We start from the raw sequence: 17,691 nt of genomic DNA, 5'->3' as shown, positions 1-17,691 counted from the left end.
AGGCCACTAAGTTCAGGCAACTCTTTAAGTGTTCTGTGCATGAGCATTCTGCTCAGGAGGGAGTCAAGTGCCAACATACTCACCAGGTTGCCAGGGGATCCAGACCCTACTTACCTAGACAGTCACATGTGTGTTCATGGCCCTTAACACACAGTTATCCCATTCATTAGAAAAAGCCAACTAATCACTGTTGTGGAATCTAACAAATCCAATTGGTAGCTTCTCCTTCCTCAGATGGTGGAGAGAAAGAGGAAGAAAAAAAGTTGAAAAACTGATTTTCTCTGGGATGAGAAGACCTAAAAGCTTTCCCCCTCATTGTTTCATAATCTTTTTTTTTTGCTCTAATTTGCGAATAGCTTTTATAGTAGTATAATGCATATACTAAAAAGGACACAAATCCTGAATATTTGATCCGTGAATTTTTATGACGTGAACAACACACTTGTGAAACCTCCAATTAGATCAAGAAATAGAGTATTACCAGCATCCAAGAAGCCTCCAGGTACACTTCTAGACTTTGCCACCTCTGTGGGTAACAGTCCTGGCTTCTAATGTCATAGGGTAGTTTTACCTATTTTTTACTTTATAGATGTGGGATCATACGGTTGGTGATTTCTACTACTGATGGTCATTTGAGTTGTTCCCACTGTTTGGTCATTACCATCAGTGCTTCCATGAATATTCTAGTATGTGTCCCTTGGGGTGCATGTGCCTTCATTAAGGTATATACTTGAGAGTAAGCTGCTAATTGTCCTAGGATGTGCATACACTCGGTGTCAGTAGGTGCTGCCAGTTTTCCAAGTGGCTACACTGCTTTTACATTCCCATCACCTTTGTATGGACAGTTCATTTGCTCCATTTTCTTTGCGTGTAGAATTGTCCGTCTTTTTCATTTTCTAGTCATTGTGGTGGTGTGTATTTCATAGTGGTTTTATGCGGTTGAGCCTCTTTTCATAACTTTACCGGTCCTTTGGGTCTCCTCTTTTGTAAAGAAACTGTTCCCATGTTTTGCCTATTGTGTCAGATAGTTGTCTGTCTTTACCAGGAATTCTTCACAGGTTTTGGATACAAGTCCTTTGCCAGGTATATGTATTGCAGATATATTATCCTACTCTGAGACCTACCTTTTCACTCTCAGTAGTATCTTTTGATGAGCAGGAGTTTTTTTCTTTTTCTTTCTTTTTTTTTTTTTTTTTTTTTAAGATTTTATTTATCCATTTGAGAGAGAGAGTGTGTGTGCAGGAGGGGAGGGGAGGGGCAGAGGGAGTGGGAGAAGCAGACTCCTGAGTGGGGACCCCCACTCAGGCTCAGTCCCAGGACCCCTGGGATCATGACCTAAGCCTATGGCAGACACTTAAACAACTGAGCCACCCAGGTGCCCCGTTTTTTTCTTTTTTCAGTGTGGTTTACTTTGTGATCTTTTCCCATTGTGATTGGTACTTTGCAAGCAAATCTTTGGGGCACCTTGGTGGCTCAGTCAGTTAAGTGTCCAACTCTTGATTTCATCTCAGGTCATGATCTCCAGTGTGGTGGGATCCAGCCCCACATTGGGGTCCACGCTCAGCATGGAGTCTTGAGATTCTCTCTCTCCCCCCTCCTCCTCCACCACCTGTCTCTTGAGTGCTCACTGTCTCTCAAAATGATTAAAAAAATAAATTCTTTATAAAAAAAGCAAATGTTTGTTTCTCCCATATAATCTTTTAAAATGGCATTTGTATAGTGGGATTTTACCTATAATAGCATTAAGGCTTTTTTTAGACATACATTCATGGCAGATTAGAGAGCAGAAGTAGGGCTTTGCAAATGAAGCTGTCAAGATGAGTAGACATATTTCTGTTGTGAAAAGATACTCTGTTTTATTTTAACAAAGTTATCAGTTTTTGCTTCTGATTAAATATACTTAACCCATTTTTAATTTCCAAGAACTGTAAACAACCTAGAAAAATTTTTCTGCATATAAAGATATTCTTAGTTTTCTATAGAGCCATTCAGCTTTAAAACAGTACCAGTAGCCAAATATATACCTAATATTGTTCTAAATATGGCTGATCATATTTATATCTAATAATTTTATTCCATAATTTTTAGAACTTTTTGAAAATGAGCATGTACGTATTGGGCAAAAAGGTAAGTTTTTGATTATACTTATAAAACTATACTGAAAATGAAACCATCTCAAGTAAATGTCTGCATTCTGTACCTCCAACTGAAATTCAATCTCTGAAGATCTAAAAATCTAAAAAAGAGTAATATTTAACTGCGTAGCTAATATAATGGTAATCTTTTTTATGGGAATCTTTATAAAGAGGAAAAATGCATCATTTTGGCTTCATCAATAAATGTTAGATAAAGAAGTACACAGATGGCTCACTAAAAAGGAAATAATAAATGCAGACACATATTCTTCTAGAATGTTAGCTTATTCCATTCAGCAGTAGAATTTCATTTTAAAATCAAAGAGGCAGGCTTTCTCTTTGATGCGCCCACACACTTCTCATTAGCGTTAATGGGAATATGCCCCTGCATCAGGAGAAACTATAACTTTCATACATCTTGATGACTGTTCACAACAGTGAGACTTAATAACCAAAGCGGCTCTTAGTGTTCTGGGGAATAATTTTCCCTGTCTTTTGAAGATTCTTTTCCTTGTTTTTATAAATCTTGTTTTGTCTTTGAAATATGAAATGTAGATAAGTCTTTGTGTCAGAGTCTACCTTCTATGGCAATTATATTGTCCTATATTAAACTCCCTAGTTCAATTTTTCAAAATCATATTTATTCAAAGCTTCATCATTTTTCCTTCATGTTTGACATTTGCATTAAACACAATAGCAAGTTAAAGAATATGTCTCATCTCTTTATTTTACATGATCCCTTTATTTCTTTTGGTTATGTCATTTTCATTTAGTATAAGCTTCCTCCCCCCCTTTTAAGAAGAAGATAATAAGAAAACACTATGTTAGATAAACATCAGCAGTTGTCTGGTATGTCTTATTTTGCTTTTTTTGTTTTGTTTGTTTTAGGAGAGATTGTCTTTCCATACTTAATAGCTGGTATTTTCATTAAAGAAAATAAAAATGAAAATGAAAGCAAAAGGATAATGTATTAATTTTGTGAACTTGGCTACTTACAAATAGTTTTTGACCTTCTTAAAAGTTATCAGATCTTATATTTATTTATTTTTACCTCTTTTTAAAAAGCTATCTCTTTTCTGTTGATTTTGGTAGATAGCTAAGAAGTTATCTAATAGATAAGATATCTTATATCCTTCATAATTCTTAACCATAATACTTTAAATATCGTACTACTTCCAAATACTAGAACATTCATCACTTAGAGAATATGCATTAGAGATATGAGTTTTTTATAAATATGACTTTACTTGATCATGCAATCCAAAGATTGTTTTTTATATATATATATTATATATATATTATACACACACACACACACACACACACACACATGCATATAATCACTAGTTTCAGATATGTGGAGCTATAGTTAAAGCAAAGTGATTTCCAAGTACCTACATGAAAAACTTTTACCAGATTGGGTAGGAGGTGGATGAATGTAGGGCTTGACGTGTATAGGGCTGTAAATAGGGCCACTTCAAAATTCAGAGAGTTAAAGAAGGTTGTCAAGACGTGATGTGATGTTACATATAAAAAGGAAATGTTAGCGTCCCCAGAGATTCTTAATTAAGAATTTCAGTGTTATTTCTGACATTATTGAATTTTCTAATGAGATTTTTCTATACTTTGACAGTCCTAGCAGAACAAGATAGTGCTGCTGCTCAGCAATATATCAGACAAGGAAGCCCTACAGCACTGAGAGCAGAATTATGGGCTCTCATTTTGAATATTTCCAGTCAACCTGAGGTAAGAAGAAAAAAGGGTGGGCCAAATTTGAGCTATTAATAGTTTATTCTGCAATGACCAGTTATTCATAATAGAAATACTTTTCTTTTTTTTCCTCTACTTTGCTTTCTTATTCTAACATATTTACCCCCTCTTTTATTTTCAAAATCACTGTAGTTTTGAGTTTTAAGACAAGATTAATAGAATTTAGTCACTGTGCTTCATGTAGAAATTTTGTTATTGATTATTAGTTGGACACTTTAAACTTACGGGTGCAAAACCCAGTAAATAAAATGATAAGAAATGTAGTCTGCCAGTGGAGATCAGTGAAGACATATGGTAGAACTGTGTTGTTAGAACAGGAAAAAATAAAGAACGACCACCCAGCATATGTAAATGAGCCCTTTTTCCTTATAGTTACTTTTGTAATGTGCTATTTTTATGGTTCTAAAAACTGACAGATTATGTGGGAATAATATTTTTCTAAGTATAGGAACATTTTATTTTAGGAAATAAAATGAATACAAAGAGAAATCACCAATAGGTAATAGATTCAATAAGGAAAAATTCTATGTTGATTCTTTTGAAAAAAATTTTTTTTTTTTGCTTTAAGCCCATTGATCATATAATCCATCCATTTGAAGATTTTAATAAATAGCGAATTAATACTTCCCCACCTAGTTAAAAGCATGTGTTTTGGAATCATATGGATCTGGTTTCAACTCCTACCTCACTCAATTTATTTGAAATGTGCCATTGAGTGAGGTAAATTTCTTGAAACTTCAATTTATCCATACTTAAATATAGGTAATAATATTTATATCATAGAGTGGTTGTGATTAAATGAAATGTTGTGTTATGTTAGTCTTCCAACATAGTGCCTGACACAAAGGGTCACCATTAATGGTAGTAATAAAACAATACTTACATATTGCAATATTATTTTGTTACAAATTAGTTATAATTTATAATGCAGTTTTTAAGAGAATTAAATATTATTAATATTATTATAAAAACTACCTCTAACCTTTGCAAATTATGTATTCATGTGCTTGTGTGTGTATGTTTGTGTTTTAAATCTCTCTCTGTGAAACAGCACTGTCAAAAATTACTTACTTTTTGAAAGAATAAATATGATTTATTTCAGAGAAGTTTTAGACCAAATGATATTGCTGGTCTTTTGTGATGACACTAAAAGTAACTGTTTATAGAATAGATGCTGAGGGTATATTGGGCATTTTTTGTGAGTTTATCAACTCTTGGGGAACAGATGGTAACTCTTATTCTGATCTAACTGTACAGATGACTTACCAATTTCACTAATCAGGATCTAGATTAACAAAATCTGCCTTTCCAGAGGCTTGTGAAACAAATTTAGAATTTTTCTGGAAGTATCACCCTAGAATAAAAGTAGTAATCCCAGGTAATAATTATTTAGTATGATGTTTAAAGGCAGTTTTTACACTTGAATTTTGGAGCTAATGGTTATCTTGATTTTTATTTTATTTTATTTTATTTTTTTTTTATCTTGATTTTTAAATGCAAAATGGCGGGATCCCTGGGTGGCTCAGCAGTTTTAACTCCTGCGTTTGGCCCAGGGCCTGATCCTGGAGACCCGGGTTCGAGTCCTACATCAGGCTTCCTGCATGGAGCCTGCTTCTCCCTCTGTCTCTGCCTCTCTCTCTCTCATGAATAAATAAATAAAATCTTTTTAAAAATCAATAAATAAAAAATAAATGCAAAATGGCAAGTTTGTAAATAGAGATAAATATTTTCAGAAAAGCAGTTTTGATTTTATTGAATAAAACACTTTCCATCACTTACATTTATTTTCAACTGTAAAAGTATTACCTCAACAAACTGGAACAAGCAATTCCAAATAATTGTTTTAAGTAGCACATTAGAGGGAGAAGGGGGGTGGGAAGAGAAGAAGAATTTGCTTCTTATCAAGAATACTTTATCAGAACTCTTTGTTTTCAATTACTTTTCAATCACTTAAAATAAGCTACACATACAAAAGCATCATAATTAAGGAGTTTTCTCATTAAGAAAATATGTGATGAGTTTAAAATGATTGCTTTTATGTATTTTCTTTTATGCAAATCTCTAGGTGTGTATCAAAATATTCTTTATTTAGTATTTAAAATTTTGCTTAATTTCAGTTTGCTAATTTAAGAATACAGAAAATTTTTCTATACTTGGCTCTAGGTACTCACTTACTGATAAAATAGCCAGGGCTAGTACTAATATTTAACATTTTCTTTAGTGAGTTCAAAAGGTTCTCCACAACCTTACCCCGGTCAACGACAACTCCTGACCTTCATTCTCCTCCATACTTCTTTTCAGAGTCTTAGCAAAGAGAAGTCTCGCCTTCTCCTACCCAGAAAAAAACAGAATCATCCTGAGAAACTCATTTGGATTCCTTCAACCACACCTGTTCTTACCTCCTCTACTTTTATAGCTAAACCTTTTGAAATAAGAGTCTATGCTGGCGGCATCTGCTTCCTTAAAATCATTAATTACTCTGTCTACTGTAGTCCTGGCATATACCCCCCTACATGATTATAACTGCCCTAGCTAAAGTCACCAAGAAACAGTGGACACAGTTTAGTCTTTATGTCTGCTGCATTTGATACTTTTTCCTCCTCTGCCCTTGGGATATTCTTGGTCTTTAATTTAGTTCACACTGTTTACTTAGTTATTCATCCTCCTTTTTCTTGGTGAGTGTGTGTGTGTGTGTGTGTGTGTGTGTCTGTGTGTCTGTGTGTCCATTTGAGTTCCTTTTTTGGACCCTAAGGGCTTGTCTTTCTGAGAATTGCACTTTGATCCTCTTTTCATTCTGTACATGTTCCCTGGACTGTCTCATCCACAAGTTACTTACCCCCTAATGGCTTTGACTCTGTTCAACCAAACTCTCTTAAGCTTAAAACTTTTATTTCCAGTTACAGAACTCCAATGTCTGTTCTGAAAGAATGCCAGACTCTTAATGTCTAATAGAAAAGGCATAATCTTTACCTCGTTGTGTTGGTGGTCCTCCAAGAGATGCTCTATTGTCTGTCTTTGCACCACTGATTCCTCTTCCTGAAAAAAACCTTTTCATACTTATGTCTGCTTAGAGACTCCTATTCATCTTTCAGACACAGCTTTATGCCATAACATTTTCTGAGAAGTCTTTCTAACATTCTCTCCCCTACTTTCCATCACCATTATAGTTAGATATTTCCTTCTCTTTTTTTCCATCATAACAAGGGCAGGAGCAGAGGCCCAAAAACAGAGAAATGTACCATACTTCTTCTGTTTTGGCTGCCACCCTTTCCAGGTTGAGTGCCTGAGGACAGAACTTTTTTTCCTCTTCACCATCTGTAAATGTCAGTATCTTGTACAGTGTCTAGATGCTTAATAAGCCATAAAATGTTAGGAATGTTCTTTGAGGTCTTTCATTTCCTGAGAATACATTTCTTTTTTTTCTTCAGTTAAAGAGGTAGTGTAGGTTTGCATAAAATACCAAACAAATATATGTACTAAACTTTAAATAGTCTCTGATACTAAAAATTTGGGCTATTTTCTTTTTCAGAGATTGCTTTTTATAATTTATTACTCTTAAATATCTATATTACTAGAGCTAATATAAAATACTCTAAAAATATCCTGTTGTATTATTGGTAAGCATAGCATTTTATAAATGCTTATGTATTTTATAGAATAAAATTAAGCTATTAATATAAAAATTACCCTTATCACTATAACATTGTTAAATTTTAACTCTTCTATCCACTTTTTCTTTCATTTTATATGGATAAATTACACTAAAAATTACTGAAACCAAACACCATAGACTGGAATTAGGAGGACTAGTTCAATCACTAGCCAGTTCTGTAATTTTGGCTAAGGCAGTTAACTTTACCAGATCTCATATTTTTAATGTGCAAATAAAGCACACATAGTAGATATTTCTAAGGTCCATCAGGTCTCAAATTCTCTGATATGTCATTTTTTCTCTCAAAAGTAGATTTTTGTCAGCACTGTTACATGTTAGGAATTATAAATGTTGAGTTATTGCATTTTTTTAAAAAGACTATTTATTCATGAGAGACAGACAGAGACAAAGAGAGACAGAGACATAGGCAGAGGGAGAAGCAGGCTTCATGCAGAGAGCCTGATGTGGGACTCGAGCCCAGAGTCCTGGGATTATGCCTTGAGCCAAAGGCAGACGCTCAACCACTGAGCCACCCAAGCGTCCCTATTTATGGCATTTTGAAGATGTATTTCTTTATGGAAGCATACAGCACTAAAATTAGAATTTTAATGACTTGCTTTTATAAAATATTTATTAGCTTTCTAGCATTGGTCATGAAGGATGTTTATTGTTAATTTATAATAAAAAGCATTACAAATGCAATTACTAATTACTATTTAGAATAGCAATTAAAATGAAATTCTCTGGGAATTTATGAATTATACCAATAATGTAGATATGAGTGTGTTTGCAGTATATATTATCTAAAGAAATATTTTCTTTGATTTTACCTCACTTTTTTATGTTAATAGAAATGTAAACCCACAATTTTTAAAATAGCAAATTAAATAAATAATAGCAAATTGAAATCACCCAGGGTACCTCGGTGGCCCAGTTGTTTAAGCATCCGACTCTTGGTTTCAGCTCAGGTCATGATCTCAGGGTTGTGAAAGCAAGCCCTGTGTGGGGCTCTGCACTCAGCAGGGAGTCGGCTTGACACTCTCTCCCTCTCCATCTGCCCCTCCCCCTTTCGTGCACATGTGCATGCTCCCTCTCTAAATTAAATAAATCTTTAAAAAATACAAAATAAGTTAAAATCACTCAAAATTATTAAGACTTCCCTTTTTGGAGCAATTTTAGGTTCATAGCAAAATGCTAGGAAGGTACAAAGATCTCATATACCTGCTGTGTCCCACACATGCATCGTCTCCCCAGTTGTCAACACCCCCCACCAGAGTAGCACATTTGCTACAGATTGGTGAACTTATATTGACATATCATAATCACCCAAAGTCCAGTGTCCACCTTAGGGTTCATCTTGGTGTTGTACATCCCAAGGGTTTGGACAAATGTATAATGGCAGGTATCTATCCTCACAGTATCATATAGAATATTTTTACTGCCTTCAAAATCCTCTCTATACCACCTATTCATCCATTCCCCTCCAACATGCTAGCAATTACTAATCTTTTTACTGTCTACATGATTATGCCTTTTCCAGAATGCCATATAGTTGGAATCATGAATTATGCAGCCTATTCAGATTGGCTTCTTTCACATAGTAAAATGCATTTAAGGCTCCTCTATATCTTTTCATGACTTGATGGTTCATTTCTTTTTAGTGCTGAATAATATTATATTGTCTGGGTATACCACCATTTATCCATTAACCTAGTGAAGGACATCTTGGTTGCTTTCAACTTTTGGCTACTATGAATAGTGATAGTAGTTACTATCTGTAGTTAGATAGTAGTAGTTAGGTAGATAGTAGTTACTATCTGTAAACATGAGTGCAAGTTTTTATGTGGACATAAAATTTCAACTGCTTTGAGTAAATGCCAAGGAGCAAGATTCCTGGATTGTATAATAATAGAATGTTTAGTTGTTTTTTTTAAGATTTTATTTATTTATTCATAGAGACCCAGAGAGAGAGAGAGAGAGAGAGAGAGAGGCAGAGACACAGGCAGAGGGAGAAGCAGGCTCCATGCATGGAGCCCGACATGGGACTCGATCCCGGGTCCCCAGGATCACACCCCGGGCCACAGGCGGCGCCAAACTGCCGCACCACTGGGGCTGCCCCTAGAATGTTTAGTTTTATAAGAAACCACCAAATTGTCTTTCAAAGGGGCTGTATCATTCTGCACTGAGACCAGCCAGGAACATGAGTTCCAATTGTTCCACTTCTACCAGCATTTGGTATTTTCAGTGTTCTAGATTTGGGCCATTCTAATAGGTGTGTAGTGGCATTTCATTGTTCTAATTTGTATTTCCCTGATGACATATGATGTGGAGTATCTTTTAATATGCTTGTTTGCCATCTGTATATCTTCTTTGTTGAGGTGTCTCTTTCTTAGTTAGCCTGGCTAGAGGTTCATCAGTTTTACTGATCTTTTCAAAAAACCAACTTTGTTTTTGTTTTTAAGATTTTATTTATTTTAGAGAGAGAGGGCTGGATGTGCACACATGTGAGTGGGGGGAAAGGGAAAGGGAGAGAGAATCTCAGCAGACTCCCTGCTGAGTACACTTGATCCCACAACTGTGAGATCATAACCTGAGCTGAAAGCAAGAGTCAGACACTTAACCAACTGAGCCACCCAGGGCCCCAGAACCAGCTTTGGCTTTGACGATTTATCTGTATTGATTTTTCTGTTTTCAGTTTCATTTATTTCTGCTCTAAATATTATGATTACTTTTTTCTATTTACTTTGGATTTAATTTGCTTTTCTTTTTCTAGTTTCCTAAGGTGGAAACTTAGATTATTGATGTTAGATTTTTCTTATTATCTAATATATTCATTCAGTGCTATAAATTTATCTTTAAGCACTACTTTCAGTGCATCCCACAGATTTCCATGAGTTGCATTTTCATTTTCATTTAGTTCAAAGTATTTTAAATTTATCTTGAGAGTTCTTATTTGACCCACAAGTATATTGTTTAATCTTCAAATATTTGGTCATTTTCCAGCTGTCTTTCTGTTTTTGATTTCTAGTTTAATTCCATTTTTTAAAAGAATTTATTTATTTATTCATGAGAGACACAGAGAGAGAGGCAAAGACACAGGCAGAGGGAGAAGCAGGCTCCATACAGAGAGCCTGCCGCAGAACTCAATCCAGGGACTCCAGGATCACATCCTGGGCCGAATGCAGGCGCTCAACCACTGAGCCATCCAGGTGTCCCTAGTTTAATTCCATTTTGATCTGAAAGCAGACATTGTGTGACTTTCATTCTTTTAAATTTGTTAAGGATGTTTTATGACCCAGAATTTCATTCATCTTGGTGAATGTTCATCATGAGCTTGAGAAGCATGTGTATTCTGCTGTTTGTTGAATGAAGTAATGTATAGATGCCCATTATATCCAGTTAATTGATGGTGTTGTTGTGTTGAACTTTATCCTTACTGATTTTCTACCTGCTGAATCTGTTCATTTCTGATAGAGAAGCAAAAGAGTTTTATTTCCATCAGAAATATATGGTTTATTTAATAAATGAGAGTGATAATTAACCATTTTCCTGAAAGAAAACAGACTTTTTGTTTATGACATACAAAAGTAAATTTCAGATACATTATATTTAAATAAAAAATAACGATTTTAGAAAAAAAAATATTTCTATAAACATGTGGTGGGATAGGCTCGCCTAAGGTAAGCAAGAAAACCCAAGACATAAGGAAGTTTTAAAAAAATTTGCCCGTGTATACCATCAGTAAGAAACAACACCTTTGGGCAGCCCCGGTGGCGCAGCGGTTTAGCGCCACCTGCAGCCCGGGGTGTGATCCTGGAGACCTGGGATCGAGACCCACATAGGGCTTCCTGCATGGAGCCTGCTTCTCCCTCTGCCTGTGTCTCTGCCTCTCTCTCACTCTCTCTGAATGAATAAATAAATAAATCTTAAAAAGAAAAAAAAAAAAGAATCAACACCTTTTTTTGAAGAAAAAGTATTTGTAATACAAATGACAAAGGGTTAATCCACATTATGAATAGCCCAAAAAATTAGTAAAATAAATATAATCTAATAGGAAAGTAGGTGTTATGAAAGGCAAATCATTAAAGTAGAAATCAAATGCCTAGTAAACATAGGATAGGATGTTCAACTTTATTGTTATTTGGGAAAGCGCAAATTAACACAGTAGTAAGACTCCAGTTTTCATCCGTGAGAAAGTTAAAAGAGGTGAGGATATAGGTAAACTGTGTTCTCATATGTTGCTGGTGGGAATTTGAAATGGTGATTTTTGGAAAATGGTCAGGCAAACTGTAGCTAAAGATAGATTTAACCTTTGCCAGTGTATCCCACAGATACAAAAGCACATGTGAATAAAGATATTTATTACAGTGTTACTTGTAGTGACAGGCAAATTCTGTATCCATATATAGCAGAGTTATTAAATAGTGATCTATGCCACAGCTTTAAAAATATTAATGTGTATGTAGCTATTAAGAAGAAAGATAGGGCAGCCTCAGTGGTGCAGCGGTTTAGCACTGCCTGCAGCCCGGGGTGTGATCCTGGAGACCTGGGATTGAGTCCCGTGTCAGGCCCCCTGTGTGGAGCCTGCTTCTCTCTCTGCCTGTATCTCTGTCTCTCTCTCTCTTTCTCTATGAATGCATAAATATAAAAAAATCTTAAAAAAAAAAAAGGAAGAAAGATAGATGTATACCTGTTACGTAGAAGGCTGACCCTGTTATATGGCTAAGTTAGAGAAGCTGAATATGAGTATGGTATGATTTCAGTTTATGTTAAAAAAAAAAAAAATGACGACCCAAATCCCCACATACAAGTATGTATTTATACAGCATAGAGAAAGCTATGGAAGAAAACAGATTACAAATTCTAATAAATACAATACAAATAACATTAGTTTCTTTGGGAAGGTAGAATGGAAAAAGGAAGGATTATTTTTTCTTTATAGCTTTATATTGTTAACAGTCACATATCAGTTTGTGATTTTAAATTTATTTTATTTTTAAAAAGAGGCATTACTCTAAACTTACTAGCTTTTCCATTCTAATGTTTCCTAGAAAACATTGGAGTATAATACTAGGCTCTTTATCAGTTGTCTTTATCAATTGGTATTTTAATTAGATACTGTTCCTGTTTTTAAGAATGTTATTTTACTCTAGGAGAGAAATTAATTCAATAGATACAGTGGGAGTTTAATGAAATAACAAAATAATCTTGCCTCAGTTGAGAAATCAAAACATCATAAATAAGAGCGAAGTAAGGCATTTTATTAAAATAAAATGACTAAAAATAGCCAGTAAATCTCTAGATTATCTTCAGGCAAAGGGCACTTTTGACCCAAATCAGAGAATTGTGTATTAAGCATCTTTCAAGATTAAGAAATCATATTTCAGGAAACATAGAGTCAGACACCATCCTGCCAAGGCAGCTGCACACAGCAGATCTTCTTTGTCCCATACGATCCTGTCCCGTAGCTCTTACTTGTCTGAAGGAATGTCTTCAGCAAGAATCATACAGAGTGGCGTGTACTAGTGGAGCCAAGCAGTTTGGATATGGGCAGATACCAGGGCTAAAAGTGCCTGAGAAAGGACTGGAGGGATGTGTAGGAACACAAGGCCAGCTAAAGCAATGAGATGATACTTCCATCTATCTTTAAGACAGCTGTAATCTGCTTGATCCTTACCTTTTTTTTTTGAATGCCCTGACCAACAATTAACCTGATGCTTAACTGGATTATAGTCTAAAATCCCTCCTCCCATTTTCCCTCCCTCCTTCCCTGTTTTTCCTTTTCTCCCTTTTTCTCTGCTTTCCATCTTCTATCTCTTTTTCTATGTCTGATTCTTTATTAAATTAAGCATTAGCCTGATCTTTTCACTGTGTACCACTAATCAGATTTTATGGTGTATTAGACCATATTCTGATATTTTAAAACCTGACTTCTTTTGTATACTGTGATTAATTTTACTAGCAGGGATGATTTAGTATGTTTAACCTTTTTATTTTGTAATAATTTAGATATTAGCAAAGCAGTATAGAGTAGTCCTTCTGGGTTTTTGCATAGGTTCTGGGGCCAGGTTTCCTGGGATCAAATCCTACTACCTTTGTGGTCTTGGTGGACAGCTTTTTTCCTCAAGATCTGTTTCTCAAATATAAATGGGAATAATACTCATTGAACTATTTTATTTTGTTGGTATGGGATTAAATGAGTTAACCCATGTATGGTAGGTAAAATAGTTTCTGGCACCTAATAATTAATAAGTATTGTATTTGCTATCAAAGTTAAATTATAGTTAATCAATTTAGCAGACAATTGATTGAATACCCACCAAGTACCCAGATCTTATGCTAAGTGATGGGATTAGGTATATTTATTGAGTATCTACTATTGGCGAGGCATGGAGGATGTAATAGTGAGTAAAATGAAGTCTTCAGAATGTTTATAATACTATTAATGATGATTATATATTAAAATTTGAGGCTGACTTTATTAATGTGATTGACCTTAAATTTTGTTTGTTTGTTTTACTTTTAATCTAGGATATCTTGTATTATGAGCAGCTTAAGACAAATGTGATACAACATGACCTTTTGGTGGACAGTCTAATCTATAAAGTAAGTAAAGGTGTACATAGTTTTTTCATTTCAGTAATATCATTAAACTATCGAGAGTCTTTTAACACGGGCCTGTACTTTGTATAACACATGTTAACCTTGAAAAATAATTGTAAGCGATCATTGGTTGTACTTGTAAAGTTAAGGTTCATCTTCAAGATTTGTAGTCTTCAGTCAATACTGTCCTCCTTCCCTTTGAAGCTGTCCTCATGATCCTTTCCTGGTACTCCTGTTTTTTTATTAAAAGAATGATAAACATTTTGTGTTCCTATATATTCAAGTTTTCCACATAAACCGAATAAAAATGCAACTAAGAAAAACCAGACTATATTTTTCACAGCCAAAATCAGACTAATATTTTTATCTTATTTGTATCATGATTCCTTAGGGCCTATTTCATTTTCTTGTATTGAATTCATTTTTTATCTTTTATAGTTTCTAGACATGGTTAAGTACATCTCAAGTTTTATGATAGGGATACATTGAGATTTTGTCTCCAGGCATCTGATACTGAGTTGAGGGTTGACATGTAAATGGTATAAGCATGAGAGAGGATACGACCAATTCTGGATTAATAATTGGGCCATTTAAAAGACTTGGATTTTAAATTAAGGACTTGTAAGATAGAGAAGGCATATTATTTTCAGGTCTCAGAAATGGGAGAGAGAAAATTACACATTGGGGACCTAAAGATTTTTATGGGTAAAGCATGACCAAGGTTAATAATAACTACTACTAGCATTTAATGACTGTCTGCTGTGCCATATAGTGTTCCAAACTCTTTACATAGATTGTCCTTGATCCTGAAAGCCACCTGAAGAGTAGCAGATACCAGCATTTAGATATCATTTATAGATAAATGATCTTTTTCTTAGGAAAAAGCCTTACATTCTGTAAAATCATACATTAAAGATACTAGAGCTGATAGGGAAAATAGGGTTCGGATACTTTTTGCAACTTTTTAAACAGAGTATTAACCAACAATTATTGATAGTTTGGAAGATGAATGGGACAGCTCCAGCGGGCTGCTCCTACAGGAGCTATTAAAAATGTACAAATAAAAAAAATGTACAAATATAATAAAATAGAATGCTAAAAGACTGCAGATTGAAGTGGTGTACTGGGCCACCAAGAGAAAGTACAGGAACTAAGAGATGTGCTGGGGCCAGGGTGTGCCTGCCTGGAGAGCGATCGCCTCCTACAGTCATTCTTTTTTTTAAAGATTTTTATTTATTTATTCATGAGTGACACAGAGAGAGAGAGAGGCCTCTAGAGACACAGTCAGAGGAAGAAGCAGGCTCTATGCAGGAAGCCTGATGTGGGACTCCATCCCGGGACCCCAGGATCACGCCCTGGGCCAAAGGCAGGCACTAAACCGCTGAGCCACCTGGGCTGCCCTTATTTTTTATTTTTTATTTTTTTAAGATTTTATTTATTTACCCCTACCACAGGGAGCCTGATACAAGACTTGATTCTAGGACCCTGGGATCACACCCTGAGCCAAAGGCAGACACTCAACCACTGAGCTACCCAGGTGCCCTAGAATCATTCATTCTTAATTTTCTTGAAATACAATTATAAGGGCTGATGCCTGTGCAGCAGGTGAGCTGAAGGCATTTTTCCTTTCTTGCTGAAGGTTGTAATTCTACCTATAATTTCAGCACGCTGATTAAAAGTTGCATGTGAACCCACACAATTTCCATGTTATAATAGATAACCTTCCCTACCATTCCCTTACCCATCAGCCACATACTGACATGTGTTATAGCAAAATAGGAAGTACTATTACTTTACCATTTTACAGAGGAGGGAACTGAAGTAAAGAGAAATTAGTTAAATTCCCATATTAAATAGCAAAGTCACAATTTGATGTAGGTAATCTGACTTCACAACCATACTTTTTATAAAAATCACTATTCTCTACAAGAAGCAAAGTCTTGACCCTCTCAGAAATTTTACATAGATTTGGATCACAGGTACTATTGTTAACTTTAAGGTCAAATAGTCATGCCCAGAGGATTATTTTAGCACCAGCAAAAGGGATGTTTTGGGCTTTAAGACTTTTCAACCTCTTTTTCTATTCAAATCAAAGAAGACTCACAAGAGAAGTAATTCACAAAGTCGGGAGGGCTAGCATGAGAATTCTCTTTGCTGCCAAAATGAATTTCAGTTTGAATCAGTAAAGAAAGAGATAAACAGTTTGTACCTGAAAAATTGAATGTAAGTTTTAATAGAATCAATCCTGACTGTCCACAGCATGAGTATTTTTAGGAAGCTATCTATCTCTGGTTGTTCCCAACTTGTATATTGAGCTTCGCTGATCTTTTTGGAGCAACTCCAAACATTATTAAAGTCAGCTTTTGAGGGAATGGGCATTTTAAAAAATTATTTGAAGTTTCATTATAGCTCCCTGTGGCGACTAATTTTTAATTTAACTGAAAATAAAGTAGAATTATGTTAGTGCTTAAAGGAATGGATGGAACAAGCCAATACTAAATTTAGAATATCATCAAACCCTAAGCTAAATTATTAAATGTTCTCTCTGGATTGTATTCCCCAACCCCCCAAGGTTGCCCTGTATCCACACTTTCTACAGTTTTATACCACTTACTATGACCTGACAGTTTATGCCAGTGGTTCTCAGCTTTTTCTTCATTACCTCCCTGAAGAGAAAAATCAGTTTTTCTCTAGTATAAAAAAACCCTAAACACCAAAAATAAGATTTGGAAGTCTATAAACCATTGTAATATGTAAAATTTTTTGGCCTCCAAGAACTAATTCTCACCCTCTTAGAGGTAGGTAGTATCATCTCTATTGAGAATGCATGTTCTCTACCTCTATCCATATTATCTTCTGATTAGAAGACTGACCCCTTTCTTTTCTCTTAATTTTAGTGTCTTTAAGTTTTTCTAGACTTTGCACACATTCACTACTCTAGAATCATCCATGATTCATGTTATCCTTCCTTGACTGCCAGTTAGCTCCACAGCCTGGTTGGGAAATTTTTAGATTGAGCAATATTATCTTGGATTTCTTCAGTATTTCTGATTGTTTTTGTATTTCTACTATGTATGTATCCTTGCCGGTAAGATTATAGAATTCTTGAAGATAAACAATTGTTTGTTGGGTAATATGCAATGACCAATGACTTACAAGTGAATAATCACAAAGGTATGGAAGATGTTTGGTGTTTCAGGGAAGTAGCAAGAATGTGGACTTGAACAGTAGAGGGTGATTTGAAACAGTAATTTGGGGATCCCTGGGTGGCGCAGCGGTTTAGCGCCTGTCTTTGGCCCAGGGCGCGATCCTGGAGACCCGGGATCGAATCCCACGTCGGGCTCCCGGTGCATGGAGCCTGCTTCTCCCTCTGCCTGTGTCTCTGCCTCTCTCTCTGTGACTATCATAAATAAATAAAAAATTAAAAAAAAAAAAAAAAAGAAACAGTAATTTGGGCTGACTTATTATGGTTTCTTCTGGATATTATGATTGCATCTGCTTATCCAACTGTAAAACACTTAAATATTAGAT

General features: G+C 35.2%; 1 protein-coding gene across 4 annotated transcripts in view; it reads left to right on the top strand.

Annotated features, from left to right (window-relative positions):
* TBC1D19 (TBC1 domain family member 19) overlaps window positions 1-17,691 on the top strand; it is a 141,564-nt gene that overhangs the window by 66,416 nt on the left and 57,457 nt on the right. For all 4 annotated transcript variants that reach the window (XM_077880422.1, XM_077880420.1, XM_077880424.1 and 1 more), the window contains 3 exons: window positions 2,089-2,127; window positions 3,769-3,881; window positions 14,089-14,163. In XM_077880422.1, the coding sequence (XP_077736548.1) occupies window positions 2,089-2,127; window positions 3,769-3,881; window positions 14,089-14,163 (227 nt within the window). The remainder of the gene's footprint in view (window positions 1-2,088; window positions 2,128-3,768; window positions 3,882-14,088; window positions 14,164-17,691) is intronic.

This window comes from Canis aureus, chromosome 2 (assembly GCF_053574225.1).
Source record: "Canis aureus isolate CA01 chromosome 2, VMU_Caureus_v.1.0, whole genome shotgun sequence".
NCBI classification, from domain to species: Eukaryota; Metazoa; Chordata; class Mammalia; order Carnivora; family Canidae; genus Canis; species Canis aureus.
The sequence above is the reverse complement of the archived record's forward strand: the minus strand, read 5'-3'. Positions and strand labels throughout refer to the sequence as shown.